Source organism: Hippoglossus hippoglossus, chromosome 21, assembly GCF_009819705.1.
Source record: "Hippoglossus hippoglossus isolate fHipHip1 chromosome 21, fHipHip1.pri, whole genome shotgun sequence".
In the NCBI taxonomy this organism is placed as follows: domain Eukaryota; kingdom Metazoa; phylum Chordata; class Actinopteri; order Pleuronectiformes; family Pleuronectidae; genus Hippoglossus; species Hippoglossus hippoglossus.
The window spans coordinates 15,092,936-15,109,252 of record NC_047171.1 but is presented as its reverse complement, the minus strand read 5'-3'; the positions used below and the strand labels follow the sequence as shown (position 1 = coordinate 15,109,252).

Here is a 16,317-nt window from a genome sequence, read left to right as displayed (position 1 = left end):
TATCCAAACATAAAGTTCAAATATTTGATTATTTTTGCCTATTAACATGTAGACTAACCCTACTTTTCAATGGGTGAATGGGGCAGATCTTTTTTTTCAACATTTTGTAACGAAATTTATTGAGCTGAAATACCACATCAGTCACCAACTATTGGTGTGTTTACATGTTGGGGGATCTGCTTTTGAAATCGAGCAATATTCCAGTATTGTGAAATAAAATCACATTAGGCCTTGAGCACCTGATTACTAATTGGCCAAAGCTGGCAGCTGCCTGACCCCGACACCCCCCCGGGGGCCCCAAAAGGCCCCATAAGCTCTGGAAGGTGGTGATCATGTGTTCCTATCAGGCGTGTTCAAATAAAGTTTGAAGACATTCCTAATTTCAGCTGATACTTTGCTTGAAATGTCAATACTCCTGAATTAATTTGGGTGTAATCATATTAACACACACGATATGACCTTATAATATACTGGCATTATAATGGTATGAGAAAGTGAAAGTAAACTTTTGCACAATGGTGGTAACAGGTCACAAAAACATTTTCAAGAATGGTCAAGTGGATAGGAAGTTTTAGCTGTTAAATTTTTGTTTATGAAACATCAGAGGGCAGTGTTGCTCCCCCCAAACACTGACAAGTCATAATTAAACTGAAGAATTCATGTACAAGATGGACATAGAGAGAGTGACCAGAATGACCTCGAACAACAGCTCCTAACCTGTTCACACATGAAGGTAAACTTAACCTACACGTGAAAAAAAGTGTAATCTCCAGAAACTGTCCCGTGCATAGTCTTCAATAAAGAAATATAAGATACTGAACATTAATCATCACCTGCCCCATTTGTCTCAAAATATGATGTTAGGTTTCTCGTCCCGATCATACAGTGTGTAGTCCAGTGTGTGCTGTGCAGTGTGCAGTGTGCGGACAAAGGACTGTCACTCTTACTGCTGGAGTGGATACGAACAATGCCCAGAGCCCCCTGGGCCACATTACGCTGAGGAGACTCGCAATAAAAGGATGAGAGAGGAGTAGAGAAGGAGCATAGACCGCTTCTGACTAATGGAGAGAAAAAGCTAAGAAAACACGCAGGGGTTCACATTCACTGGCTGAACTCACACGATATAAAGACAGGACGGTGTGTCAAAACACTGAGAGGACTGAGCATGATTCATTTCGGTATTTCTTATTTTTAACATTATGTATAATTAATTACATGTGATCAAATTTGAGTAAATGAAATGCTAAATTAGGGTCATTCACACAAAACCTATCAATGATTAAAAAAATAAATAATGTTTGGGTTCAGATTTAAATTCTAATAAAAATCATCCAGAGGGAGAGAAACCTCTGCAAAAACCAAGACCTCACACATGTGAGGAACAGCTTGTGTGGAAGCTCACCTCAAGAATGTTATTCAAATTTTAAAAAGAACATTAAAAATAAATTCAAACATTGCTTTTGAAAAAGCTTGTGGCTTCAGATGTATTGTAATAAAACTTGGATTTTGATAGGAAGACACGTGGTTCTGAAACGTCTTTAGCTTTTGCAGTTTATTTTCAACATTTCAAACGTACATTCATCAATATAGTGGAAACACACAGACAAGTTGACTACATTGTTGTATTTTATTTAAGATAATTGAAATAAATATGTCTACAAACTGGTGCGAACAGGAATCCAAACCACAACAGAGAGGCCGGAAGACACAAGAGAAGGCATCGAGCATCGCAATGTTTCAGTTTGGCTGAATATCACACAGCAGCTCTCAGAGTCGATTCCCCTTCTGGACAGTCCTGCAGATGTTAAAGGGATAGTTCACCCAAAAAAGAAAAAAGAAAATTCACTCATTATCTACTCACCACTATGCCGATGGAGGGATGAGTGAAGTGTTGGAGTCCACAAAACACTTATGGAGTTTCAGGGGTAAACAGTGTTGCAGCCAAATCCAATATAAGTGAAGTAACTGGTGACTGATTCTTCATAGCTAAAATAGAAAGAGAAAAATTACATAAAATGTTGTTTACCCCTGAAACTCCAAAAGTGTTTTGTGAACTCAAACACTTAACCCACTCCATCCATCGGCATAGTGGTGAGGAGATGATGGGTGGATTTTCATTTTTGGGTGAGCTCTCCCTTTAACCATGGAGTAAAGTCAATGGGATTTACCCATAACAACCCCATGGTGCACCGTGCATGTAGTGTTTACATATATTACTGTATAACCCCACACAGCATCTTGAATCAGTATCCGGTTGCTTCCAGACACACTCAGCTGCAGTGCTGGTCACATCCGGCCTCAGTCCCGCCTCCAGCTGATCAGACACTCAGCACGTGGTTGAGATAAGAGATGTAGCAGAGAGCCAGTCTCAGGGTCTCGATCTTGCTCAGCCTCTTGTTGGGGGGGATCGTGGGCAGCAGCTTCCTCAGCTCCGCGAAGGCCACGTTGAAGGCCACCACGCGGACGCGCTCCCTGGTGGCGTGCGCGGATCGATATTTGGCGGTGGCGCGCCTCCTCCGCCTCTTCTCCTCCCTGCTGAGCGCGGGCACGTGTGCGGAGCCACGGTGAACGTCGTCCGGGACAAGGTGCTGCTGCGCGTCCGCGTCTCCCCAGGGCACCCCGGGGTGCGCACGGTCCGGACTGAGCATCACTGTCCTCACTGTACAAATGTCCTGTAGAAACACAGCATCTTTATGAGCCTTTCAACAATAATCAATAATAATCAGCCAATATTTAAAGATCATTTCATCACATGCAGATATTTCAAACTAACAAACACATTGACTTTATAAGCTGGTGCAGATGTAAAGTAGACGTATCCAGCGAATAGGTTATTATTGAATGAATAGTGTGGTTTTTCTGCACATATTGTCCTGATTTTACCTTGTATATATTAGATCCATTCAATTTATATTTTCTAAATTTCTCTATATCCCTTAGACTTAAGTGTTGCATGTTACTTATTACTTACTGATGCCTATTTTGACTGTTGCTGCTGTAATACTGAAAATGTCCCCATTGTTGGACTAATAGAGGATTTTCTAATCTTATTCGTCACATTTTTGTCTTTGATTCACATTCTTTGTTTGGCAAATCGACAAAAATATTTTTTTACTAAATACAAAAATATGAGGGACTGGTGCTGCCCCCGTGTGGCAGAATGGCTGCCTACGGCGCTGTCTGAGGTGCTGAAACAATAACGTCACAGCCCCCCCCCCCAAAATAGACAAATATTAAGAAATAATTAATTAAACGATGAATATTTAAAAAAATCATGATTTTCTTCATTTTAAATTGAAATGAGAAAAATAAAAACAGGCACCAAAGTAAAAAACATTCTGCTTTATGAAATGAATAAATCCTTGAAAATGATTGGAATTCACATTCCACAACAGCTCAAAATATCGATCTTTGAGCGCAAAACCAGTTTAGCAGGTGAACTCAGTAACGACAAGGACGCTCAGGTCTGTATTGTTGGAAATTGTATCGCATTTAAAACACAGCAAAATGTATTTTACTAAGTTTTAAACAATCTTAACTTACGATCAGCTCAAAACCAGAACAAATATCCTTTAAATTACGCAGCAAAGCCAATACTGAGTGGAATCACAATTTGCCTGCGAGATCAACAGGAAATCCTTACCTTTCACATTCAGAGATCAGATCCAGCTGATTCCACATGATAAACAGGTACAGTTGTCTCCTCATCAGCCTTCAGCTCTTTGTTTTGATTCGAGTTAGAAACGGGACGTGGGTTCAGGTTCAGTCCGGCTCCATGTCCTCCTCCTCCATGTCCGTGCCCGGTGCGCATTTCCCAGTTCATTTAAAGACAGCGCGCCGTGTTGTTTTGTCCGTCTCCTCCATCAAACCTCAGCTCTGGATGTGCGCAACACGAGACGCATCCCCTGTTTTCTCCATAAACCTGCAGCGAAGTGACGACGCGCACAGCGGGATAACGAGAGCGTGTTTATCTCTCTTCCTTCACTTTCTACTCCCAGGAGACATCCATGATTACATTCGTTTTATTCTTCATCTCACAAACGTATTTGCAGCCTCATGAAACCACCTCCAACGACGCCACATTTCCCCAAGATCTTGATGTGTAAGGTTAAGTGAGCACCTGCGTCTAAACAGGAAGAAAACACAGTAAAATGTCTCATCACCTCAGGAAATTAAAAGCCTCCGTGTGGAGCAGCAGATTAAAACATCTGCTGTCGTATATCCATTAAAACTTAGACAACAGAAAGAAAGCACAAGCAGCTCAGCCTTCGTTTCATGGGACACTAGGTCATTAAAACCAGTAGATACAGCACAAGATCCAGTAACTACTTAACTCAACCAATAGTGGCAGAACTGGATTCAGTTACTATGCACCTTCTAAATAGGATTTACAAACTTCCCTCAAACTACCGTCTTCTGTTCCCATTACTATGTGATGTTTTTTATGAATCTTGTTTTTATTCATTTATTTCTGTTTTTGTGTTGTTGCTGATTGTGAATGTTCCTTGTTCTCAGGCCTCTCTCAATGTGACTGCCTAAAAAAATAAATAAAGATTAAATAAATATATTTAAAATATATATATATATATCTGTGCAAGTGGAGCTGGGGCTGGTGATAACACAGAGATTCAAATGACAATGGGCCTGTATATTGCTGGGACTCTGTAAACCACAGTGCACAATACACAGTTTGGTCATAAGCTGTAAAATGTCAACAATGCACACACTCTGCCACTTGTAACCTTTGTAGAAGATTGGTAATGAAGCGGGAGTCTGTGTGAGAAATAAATTGAGATGCAAGCAAGAAAACAATGGTCACCAACTTTAATAAAGATTGTTCTATCCCTTCTCATAAAAGACAGTTAAAATATATAAGAATACAAAGCTTTAAATTGTGCATCAGTTTGTGTTTGTCTGTTGGTTATGGTCAGTCGTGGAAGGTGCACCACTGTGACTCTGGCGTCTCTCAACCTCCTCATCTCTTGCAGGGAAATGTCAGCACTGATCATCACTAACACAATCACTGTGTAAATCACCAGAGGGCCTCCACCTCTGCGCTGGCGGTGGGTAAACATTGCCTCAGACTTTGACAGAAACGGCACCGAACACTCGGCTATGGGATCATGTGTGATTACTGCGAAGGGCCTCGACGTATGGCTGACGTCGTTATCCATCTCTCCAATCGTTCATGTGGCCAGTTCTTGCATGTCGAATGGGGAATGAGCTGCTACACCGCTCGTCACGAGTGGAAAGAGGCATCATGGGATGCAATCGACTTCTCAGTATTATTGTTGAAGTGAGTGGTAATGATGATCTGATTGATTTGAGTGCAGGGAATACATGCTCTACATCTCCCTGATGTGTCTGGACGTATTGTAGTTGTTTTTTGATTTGAATATGTCAGGAATGTAAAGCTCCTCAAACACTTGAGCCATTTAAAAGTAATTCAATTCAATTTTGACTGGATAAAACATCACATTTACTGTCTCTATCCCCATCAAATGTGGTGTGGATTTGATATTTGGGTTAAGCAATTATGAAAAAGTGTCACATCCCTATGTAAAAAAGTACCGAGGGGGGAGCTGGAGAGAAAAGTGTTAGTCTCAGTTGAGGATTAAAAGGTCATGTTGGTACGATCCTGAGTGTGTTTGTGGTAAATGTGTGTGTTTCATTGTAACTGAGCTGTCTGCAGTGTTTGCAGAACAGACACAGTGTGCACCATGATAAAAAAAACAAAAAGCAAAGACAAATCGAAATTGAAAACAAGAACGGAGCAGACCATGAAAGCAGACTCTTTGATTCGTGTTTCCTGTGATCTGCTTAACACAGATCACACATCACAGCATCTAATAGTTCACACGTAAGAAGCAAATCATCGATACGACAACCTGACCATTTATATAACATATCTGAAGATGTTGCTTTTGTACTTCCCTGCACGTAGTTGTCCGTTCAAAGTCCCTCTGCCCCTCTCGTCTCCTCTGTGCAGCTCTCCTGTCCTGCTTCAATTAGGTGGCTCAAGCGCCTACACCTGGGTGAGTGGTGAGGCATTCTGGGAGATGTAGTGTGTGCATCGGTGGCCATTTAGTGTTTGAAATTAAAGAAAATTCAGAGAAAATTACCAAAAAATTAAGTGTCCAAAACCCCAAAAAGTTGATGATATAAAACAGAGAAAGAACAGCAAATATTATCTTTTGAGAAGCTCCGACCACAATATTTATCAAAATGATGAATCGATGGATGAACCATTTTAGCCCTAGATTGTGTTTATCAGTTAAAAAACATCCATTGATAGGTTTAAACTTATGGGCATCTTTTTTATATATGAATACTGTGCCATGAAAAAAACTTTACATCAACTTGAATCTATTTATGGACAGCTCGACGTTATCCTGTGAAACTCGCATTTAGTTATATATATATATAGTTTGTTTCACATTATAGTCATTTACATTGTATATTCCCTTCACTTGTATTAGCTATCCATTCTATTGCAGTTCCCAGAATAAAGTTTGTGATAACTTCTTTTGACGGGTAAATTTAAACCTCCAAATCATTTCTTTCAGCTTGGATAAGTTGGGATGTTGTAATCACAGGTAGTAAAATGCACAAAGTCATGGTTTAATTTACATGCAACCAAGTATCACAATAAACTGTGTATGAAGGAATTAAGTAACAGCTTAATTAACTGATTCTGACCTTTGACATTTAATAAATTATAGGAAAACATTTGGGGAAATATGATGTTCTCCTTGCTTTCCGTGTATTGACGACAACAGCCCTTCATTAAACTTTTTATACAGTTTTCATTCCAGTCTGGCACTCGTCTCAGTTTTTCCTTTTCATGGCTGTGCACAAAATCCCCATTTGTATGAGCAGCTCTGAGGAGGGAGACGAGTCAGTAAACAGAGCCTTAACAAAACATAATTGATTCAGTGCAGCCTAAATGGAAAAGCAGAGTGAATGGGTTTGTTGCACACCTGAGAGATACACTGGGGAGCTCCTGTGTGATGTTCTAGTTTACAAGCAAGAGTTGTGTGCTTCAAACTTAAAAGCAGCAACTTCAGTGTGCAGTTTATTTGACTTACTTTAAAGGGAATTTTCCATCACTTCAGTAACACAGACGTTACAGAGAACACCTGTATCTAACTCCTCAGAGGTTCACTCAACTCTCAAAGCATTTATTCCATAAGCAGTGACTCTTATCTCAGTACATAACATTAAATGAATGTGTAAAGATTTATATGTCATTCACTCTAGAAATAATATAACTCGGTGTTTCACTGCTCGATACTGTCCCAGTTCACTGTACATTAACTTCAGGGAGAACCCACCACGGCTGATAAACATATGACAAATGACTTGTTATCCTCATGAAGGCAGAAAAGAAAAGAATGAGATTATATAATGTTGCATTCACTGGCCTGTCGATGTAGAGCAGAAGTATTTATATCAATTTTCAAACCAAGACATTAGAAAAGGGCCACGTACAAAATGTACAAACTACAATGGTAGAGAGCATCAAAAATGACATTTAAACGGAAATGACAAGAAGGACAAAATGAAGAAAGTGGCAAATTTCATATATTTTATATTTCATACAAATTTCAACAGACTTTGAAAAATCACAATGTTAATATGCTTCAATTCCTTTACTTTTTACTTTCTATTCCGTTGCTGTTGCCTGTATTGTGCGTAAAAAGTACTCTTCGATTTCTTTAATGTTGTTTCTCCTTTAATTAATTCTTGCATTTGATCTGTTTACGATACTGAAACAGAGGAAGGATCACGCTCAGCAAAGACACTGACACTTTTCAAAGAGGCCTCTGCAACACTTTCTCTGGTTGCCACCATAAAACAAATGAATAATCTGCATCTCTGCCGGGCAGCAGTGCTGAGTGTGTGCCAGCAGTATAAAGAAGTACAGTAAATTCTGGTGCTGTGTTTACTTCCTGTCGTCCCACTCGTCAGATCAGTGACATTAGGCTGCAGTTTACATGCTTTACAATGACTCAGTTCTGCCAAGACAGAGCCACAATTCACGAGTCACCATCTGGACGGTTATTACTCACTTCGGCCTTGACCTCCCTGTGATCTGGCAGATTTTCACAAACTGTGATTAAACCTTCAACTGCAGCAAATACATTTCTTGACTGGAGGGGACTAGTTACTGTCGCCATCTAGTGGCAGGATGGAGCGTGGTACAAAGATGCCAGGTGCTAATGCAAGAAAAGGCCCCAACAACCCACTTCATTACAGTTACAATGATATTTAAATCAAATGTAGCATCTGAGCTGCATCATTTTGTTTATACTAAAGATATAAATGTCTCCTTCCGGTCCAAACTGGTGCCACAGCAGATAAACACTGACAAATTATAGTTTAGTGCTATTGCATGTTTAAATGTATATACCCTTTGATTATTCACTTATAACAAAATAGGTATTCTGCAGCAGTAGCAGGGGAAATAAAAAGAATATATATGATCTGTGATTTTGTCCGAATCCTGTCTGTCCAACAAAAAATGTGAATAAAGGTCACTTAAAACTGAGATTGGACTGTTGGCCTGTTTACAAAACCATCCATGGTATAGGTTAGTTTTGTCTTTACCATATTAATAATTGATAATATATATTTTTTAATTTTACATCTGGACACTGTTGCAACTATATGCTGGCAATTTATCTAAAAAAGTACTGTATTGTCTCAAATTGGCCACATGATGGCACTGTAGGGTTATATTTTATCATCCAGCATTGACTATAATGTAAAACTTAAAGAAATCCTCTGTAATTATGTGCCTGGATCTTTTTTGTATTCCCCTGTACAAACAATGTTTAACTTGTTAATGATACTTTGTGAAGGGAATCCAACGTGTGTGCTGCTGATAGGCTTCTCATTGCTTGTTGTACAGCCTGATCGCGACCTTTGAACCAGACTACAAGCCTTGAAAAGCACACACCAAATTCCAGATACATGGAATGGAGGAAAGTGTGGAACAAAGTTTGTGAGCACAGATCACAATGTTGCAACAAAACAGTTTGGGATCATGTAGCTCAATACATCACAAACCATGAAAACATACCTCCCAGCAAAACACACGATCCCTCCCCGTCACCACAGAGGGAATGCAGCCGGGGGCTCGGTGTGCGGCACAAAGAACACCAACATACAAGTGTGGTGATGGCGTAAAAAAAAAAACACAGGGAGGCCACAGAGATGAAAAAGAATCGGCCTCACAATTTTAAATACGAACTGCCCATTGCAGAATCTTTCCTTTTTTCTCCCCCCTTTTTTTTTAACACGGCAACATTCGTGAGCGGACTCGACCACAGGCGAGCGATGATTTGGGGGAACGTAATGTAAAGGGAAACAGAGCTGGAAACCAGGAACAGTAGAGTGAGAGGATCACGCGACCACATCTGCTTCATGTGGTTGGAAGACATCAGGAGTGGCAGGCAATTTTTAAACATGTGAGGAAAAAGGCAGACACGCGCTCTCAAATATCCACCCAGAGATACTGCGCGTAGGATTTAGACAAACATAGACTCTGACTCAGGCTAAAACAGGATAAGAAACACATTAGGTAAGGAGTTGCATGTGCAAAACCGGCCAAATGTGCAGCTGCTTCACTGATAATCCCTACATGTTCTTGGCATTTAGCTGAGCATGAATTCTTCTCCATGTAGGAATGTTTCCCAGTTTCAGAAAAAGATTTGTGGACTCCTGAGAGACAATCCCACGATGACAGCTGATTGGCTGATGATCTTAATCGCTAACTGACAACACCTGTGAGGGTGCAATGAGCCACGAGGCTGCCTGCATAAAAACATCTTCACTTAGCAACAGAATGATCTGCTGGTTCCACCAACGTACGCGTCAACTGCAAAGCTTGTCATCCACTGAGCGCTTGAGAAATGGGTGAGTTTTTGTGCTGTTAGGGTTAGCTGCTGTTTGTTTAAATTGCTTTAAGAAGACGTGTATATTTCTCATTTGTAAATCTTGGCTTTTGCAGCAAAGAAGGTATTGATCGTTTACGCCCATCAGAGCAGCGGCTCATTCAACGCCGCAGCCAAAGAGGCAGCAGTGGAGGCTTTGACTGCTCATGGCTGCACGGTGGAAGTGTCTGACCTGTATGCTATGAAGTTTAAAGCCACTGCTACTGCTGAAGACATCACTGGTAGATAAATCTCCTGCCAATGTTAAAAATCATGGTCTTTTAAACTTGATTTTCAGCTCTACATGATGTGGTGTTTATATTTGTGACTCTGCAGGAGAAGTTAAGAATGCCGATCACTTCCGTTATGCAGAGGAGACCAAACTGGCCTGGGAGGAAGGAAAGCTTTCTGCTGACATCATTGAAGAGCAGCGCAAAGTCACTGAGGCAGATCTGATCGTGTTTCAGGTAAGGCGCCTGAGTGGCGGTTATGTGTTAGGCCTTGAGATCTCTAGATTAAAAAGTAAACTTGTACTCCTTTTGTCCTCAGTTTCCCATGTACTGGTTCACTGTGCCTGCGATCATGAAGGGCTGGTTTGACCGGGTGCTCACCCTGGGCTATGCCTACTCGCACGATAAGAGATACAGCTGTGGAATCTTCAAGGTGAGGAATCAAAGCAAGAGGCTTGCAGTGATGGTTTAAGATTTAGTTTGTCCTTTTCTTAATTTGTTTGCTTCCTGCACAGGACAAGAAAGTCATTCTCTCCTTCACCACTGGATCTCATGAGTCCATGTTCAGTGCTACTGGCATCAATGGAGACATGAATGTCACTCTGTGGCCCCTGCAGGTATAATTTTTGCATGAATTAACTGAATCAAACTCTTAATAGCTTGACAGGAACGTCAATCATGTGCTTTTTTTATTTTTTTCTTCTCCCCCCTCCAGAACGGTATCCTCCACTACTGTGGCTTCCAGGTTCTGGCCCCTCAGATCTTCTGGGCTCCGTCTCACATTCCCTCCAAGGCCCGCGATACCCTGCTCGATGCCTGGCGCACACGACTGCAAGGCCTCCTGGAAGAAGAGCCACTTTCCTTTACTTCCATGGACTGCTTTGACGGGGAGGGTTTCCAGCTGAAGCCCGAGTTCCAAGAGAAACATGCCACCAAGGAGTTTGGCCTGACTGTGGGGATCCACCTGGGAAAACCGATTCCTCCCAACAACCAGATGAAAGCTGGAGTCTGAAGACTGCAGAGCCTTGTATAGCGCTGTACCTCTGATGAAAATAAAACCTGAAATGCTCGACACTATGGCCTTTTGAATTTCTTGCTGGGTTACTCTATTGTAAGGGCTGACTGATGTGTTCCTGATATAGTTGTACAGACAAAGGAATTGGCTAAGGGCACAGTCACACATGCGCAGAAGGGAAGTGACTATCACAGGTCAAAGATGAATGCTGGGCAATGGTTCACCACTGATTTGTGTGGTGGGACTGGGCCCTCCTTGACATGAACTTTGGGTATTTCAGAGTTCAGCTGTTTAGTCAAAACTCGGCACCAAACTGACTGGCTGAAAATGTTGCAGTGAGCAGCTATTAAAAAGTCAAACACTTCCTTAAGGTGGTGTCATACAGGGCGAAGTGTTCCGTGTAGCCAGAGACGCAACCCCAAATGAATGCAAACTGCCGGCTGTGTAAATACACACAATTGTTTGCTATATGACGTCAATGTTGTGTTCACATCCTGTTTCCACTGTTCAAGTGTACAAATAACTTATTGCAGGTTTTAAAAGTTGTCACATCCGGGATGATGCTTGGTTCTGGGCCTCCTGAGAAACGCCCCTCTCCTTTACTCCTAAACTCTGCTTTGATTTTGGAAAGTTCCTAGCTTGAACCCTGAGGTCCATGAGCAACATGCTAAACAAGGAGCTTTCTCTGACCCACCTGGGTAAACTACTCCCACCCTGTAGCCACATCACAGCTGGAGGTGGGTAATGAACGCTGCTCTGCCTGTACAATAAAGTCGTCATCTCGTGCTGATTATCGTGGAAGTCTTGACCTTCATGTTTGGGTGAGCCGAGTTAATGTCCTTATGAGCACTTTGTTTGTGGACTTGGTGTTTTTAGGCAAATCAAACATGTCATCCATGTGGTCCGCATTAAGCTGAAGTGTTCGCTACCTTGTTTACAGACACACCGGCGGCCTGAGAGTCCTGCTTGCATGCAGTTTGGGGCTCCGCACAGAAACATAGGTGGCCGAGCACTTTTCCCAGAGAAGCAGCTTTTGTTTGGGTATGGAGGAAATGAGATGGAGGCGGGGGTAGGGGGATGTGGGGGGTGCACACTTAAGGAAATGGCCTTGCACTCATGTCCAGACCACAGCCTGTGACATGTAGGAACTTGATGGTGCGCATATTTCACAGCTGAGGTTCCACAAGGTCACTGTTTGCATTGAGTCAAGTCCACTTTCATCATCACCTGCAGATGCAGCCAGAGCACATTCAGATAAAGAAACTCCGGTGATCTGGTGTTTTACAGTGAACAGTTCAATACGTTTCATTGTTGCTGTTTAATATGACTTGTAGCCTAATACTTGAACACTGAGGAATCAGACGACAGCTGCTGTGTCTCAGTTTGCATTCGTCCATACTCGGAGATGAAAACTTGGGAAAATGTATCACCTTTAGTTACCAAACTTATCATAGTTCAGTATCGTAGCAGAGTTCATGAAATGTGCTGAAAACTTGGAAAAATGTGAGTAAAACAATATTAAAACATCTGCTGTCGTCTATCCATTAAAACTTAGACAACAGAAAGAAAGCACAAGCAGCTCAGCCTTCGTTTCATGGGACACTAGGTCATTAAAACCAGTAGATACAGCACAAGATCCAGTAACTACTTAACTCAACCAATAGTGGCAGAACTGGATTCAGTTACTATGCACCTTCTAAATAGGATTTACAAACTTCCCTCAAACTACCGTCTTCTGTTCCCATTACTATATGATGTTTTTTATGAATCTTGTTTTTATTCATTTATTTCTGTTTTTGCTGATTGTGAATGTTCCTTGTTCTCAGGCCTCTCTTTCTCAATGTGACTGTGTTGCGCCCTGGAAAGGGGAGATATTAATAAAGTTGCTCGGACACGATGTTTCCTCTGTGGCAGCTTCATTCAGAATGCTTTATAATTAGTAATTTACAACAGTACATCAGTATACAATATTTAAACAATGTTATGCCTTTTCTTATTATTTACAGTTGCTGTAGAAATGAATACACAAATACATTTGTACTTATTCACACCCATAAACATAGTGAAAATAATCCACACACATACACATTAACAACCTCATACTCGGTTTGTGTGTTTTACTAAACTAAACACGGTCACAATGCTCACAACATCTGTTGCACTTGCGCTAACCTTGTGCCGCTCCGTGCCGGCCACTGGAAGAACGGAGTTTAGCTAGCTGCATAACAGTATGGTTTAACTAGCTACATAACAGTATACAATTATGGATCCAACGATCAAAATAATAGTAACATGGCAACAAAACAACTTAGCAAACATGTTCCAATGTTCACAGAGCATAAACATTCATTCTGTACCTGGAAAGGGGAGATATTAATAAAGTTGCTCGGACACGATGTTTCCTCTGTGGCAGCTTCATTCAGAATGGCACCGTGGCCGAGAGCTCCCCTATCCGGCCTCTACAGGTATGACTAATCAATCACCAAATTGAGAATCTTTAACAGGCTATACTAGTCGATCACAGATTAGCTCATCTAGGTGGAAATCCTTATTCTTCTAACAAAAAGGTTTTTTAACTCTGTTAACCCTTTTTGTTTAACACTTTAGCCTTTTTCACAGGACTTTGGTTCTTATAGTTTAAACATTTTAACCCTTTGTTCGACAATAAATGAATTCCATTTGCTTTTATGTCCCTATAACTGCTTTTATGGCCTATTGAATTTATATCAATAATCAGCTTCCTAATAAAATCAATCTATCACAACTGCCTGATTAAATAAAGATTAAATAAATATATTTAAAATATATATATATATATCTGTGCAAGTGGAGCTGGGGCTGGTGATAACACAGAGATTCAAATGACAATGGGCCTGTATATTGCTGGGACTCTGTAAACCACAGTGCACAATACACAGTTTGGTCATAAGCTGTAAAATGTCAACAATGCACACAGTCTGCCACTTGTAACCTTTGTAGAAGATTGGTAATGAAGCGGGAGTCTGTGTGAGAAATAAATTGAGATGCAAGCAAGAAAACAATGGTCACCAACTTTAATAAAGATTGTTCTATCCCTTCTCATGAAAGCCAGTTAAAATATATAATACAAAGCTTTAAATTGTGCATCAGTTTGTGTTTGTCTGTTGGTTATGGTCAGTTGTGGAAGGTGCACCACTGTGACTCTGGCGTCTCTCAACCTCCTCATCTCTTGCAGGGAAATGTCAGCACTGATCATCACTAACACAATCACTGTGTAAATCACCAGAGGGCCTCCACCTCTGCGCTGGCGGTGGGTAAACATTGCCTCAGACTTTGACAGAAACGGCACCGAACACTCGGCTATGGGATCATGTGTGATTACTGCGAAGGGCCTCGACGTATGGCTGACGTCGTTATCCATCTCTCCAATCGTTCATGTGGCCAGTTCTTGCATGTCGAATGGGGAATGAGCTGCTACACCGCTCGTCACGAGTGGAAAGAGGCATGATGGGATGCAATCGACTTCTCAGTATTATTGTTGAAGTGAGTGGTAATGATGATCTGATTGATTTGAGTGCAGGGAATACATGCTTTACATCTCCCTGATGTGTCTGGACGTATTGTAGTTGTTCTTTGATTTGAATATGTCAGGAATGTAAAGCTCCTCAAACACTTGAGCCATTTAAAAGTAATTCAATTCAATTTTGACTGGATAAAACATCACATTTACTGTCTCTATCCCCATCAAATGTGGTGTGGATTTGATATTTGGGTTAAGCAATTATGAAAAAGTGTCACATCCCTATTTAAAAAAGTACCGAGGGGGAAGCTGGAGAGAAAAGTGTTAGTCTCAGTTGAGGATTAAAAGGTCATGTTGGTACAATCCTGAATGTGTTTGTGGTAAATGTGTGTGTTTCATTGTAACCGAGCTGTCTGCAGTGTTTGCAGAACAGACACAGTGTGCACCATGATAAAAAAACAAAGCAAAGACAAATCGAAATTGAAAACAAGAACGGAGCAGACCATGAAAGCAGACTCTTTGATTCGTGTTTCCTGTGATCTGCTTAACACAGATCACACATCACAGCATCTAATAGTTCACACGTAAGAAGCAAATCATCGATACGACAACCTGACCATTTATATAACATATCTGAAGATGTTGCTTTTGTACTTCCCTGCACGTAGTTGTCCGTTCAAAGTCCCTCTGCCCCTCTCGTCTCCTCTGTGCAGCTCTCCTGTCCTGCTTCAATTAGGTGGCTCAAGCGCCTACACCTGGGTGAGTGGTGAGGCATTCTGGGAGATGTAGTGTGTGCATCGGTGGCCATTTTGTGATGTGGCAGCCGATCCTGTACGGGAATGCGGGACCCCCTCTACGACATGACCCCTTGCGATGCCCCAGTATTATCATTTACATGCTACTTGTAATTATCATCTTTTGAATCATCTACATCGTCAGGAACTTATTTTTCCTTCCAATCCAAACACATTACTTATTGAGAAAGACTGGGGTTTGGTTAATTGGAGACTTTAAATTGAACGTAGGTGTTTATGTGAGAGTGAAAGAGTTTGTCTCCATACATCGGCCCTGCTATACTGATGGTTACATGTCCTGGGTGTATCCTGCCTCTCACCAGCCCCACCGGGACCCTCGGAGGATAAGTGTTATGGATAATGGACAACAAGGTCAACAAGGGTCAGCTCCTGGTGCTGAAATGAGTAAAAAAAAAATATATATATAATTGATGTATTTATTCTTCTTTCCTATTTTATTCCTCCATGTTTCAGTTTTAGAATTTCGAGACGGACCTCTTTTTTTGCGTGTAGAGGTTCCATCTTTGACTGCATCCTGGTGATGCAGTCCGATCCATTCACATCTGTCAGAGCCTTTAATCTGATTTGAGAGTTATCTGGGTTTTGTTTTGAAACACCTGGCCATGCCTCACAATAAAGACGATTTGATTAAAATATTTTAATAGGATCCACAAGGAACAGAACTCAGCAGAATCACTAATGCCTATAACACAATAGGACATTCAGATTCTTTACCTTTTGCTTCACCTCACTTATTCTCTCTCCTCCTTCTCTTTCTACACTGTTTCTTATGGGTTTAACTCCTGATCTGTCTCAGTCTGGACACCATCTGTTTAAAGGC

At 41.2% G+C, this 16,317-nt stretch overlaps 2 protein-coding genes across 2 annotated transcripts; one reads left to right on the top strand and one right to left on the bottom strand.

Annotated features, from left to right (window-relative positions):
* Positions 1-1,529: 1,529 nt before the first annotated feature.
* On the bottom strand, positions 1,530-4,349 carry LOC117754841 (helix-loop-helix protein 1-like). The gene is made up of 2 exons (XM_034574159.1): positions 3,644-4,349; positions 1,530-2,672 (listed from the first exon to the last, which is right to left on the bottom strand). Exon 2 carries the CDS (start codon positions 2,646-2,648, stop codon positions 2,319-2,321), a length of 330 nt encoding a protein of 109 aa, XP_034430050.1. The 5' UTR covers positions 2,649-2,672; positions 3,644-4,349; the 3' UTR covers positions 1,530-2,318.
* Positions 4,350-9,786: 5,437 nt separating this feature from the next.
* LOC117754817 (NAD(P)H dehydrogenase [quinone] 1-like) lies at positions 9,787-11,245 on the top strand. Its single transcript, XM_034574100.1, has 6 exons — positions 9,787-9,921; positions 10,016-10,180; positions 10,275-10,405; positions 10,488-10,601; positions 10,684-10,785; positions 10,884-11,245. The coding sequence occupies exons 1-6, from the start codon at positions 9,918-9,920 to the stop codon at positions 11,178-11,180; spliced, it is 813 nt and encodes a 270-aa protein (XP_034429991.1). The 5' UTR covers positions 9,787-9,917; the 3' UTR covers positions 11,181-11,245.
* Positions 11,246-16,317: the final 5,072 nt, after the last annotated feature.

Excerpts from the sequence above, each read along its gene's own strand:
- LOC117754841 (XM_034574159.1), bottom strand. The coding sequence starts at position 2,648 with ATGCTCAGTCCGGACCGTGCGCACCCCGGGGTGCCCTGGGGAGACGCG.
- LOC117754817 (XM_034574100.1), top strand. Across the intron at positions 10,181-10,274 it reads TACTGCTGAAGACATCACTG|GAGAAGTTAAGAATGCCGAT; the intron begins GTAGATAAATCT and ends GTGACTCTGCAG. Across the intron at positions 10,786-10,883 it reads TCACTCTGTGGCCCCTGCAG|AACGGTATCCTCCACTACTG; the intron begins GTATAATTTTTG and ends TCCCCCCTCCAG.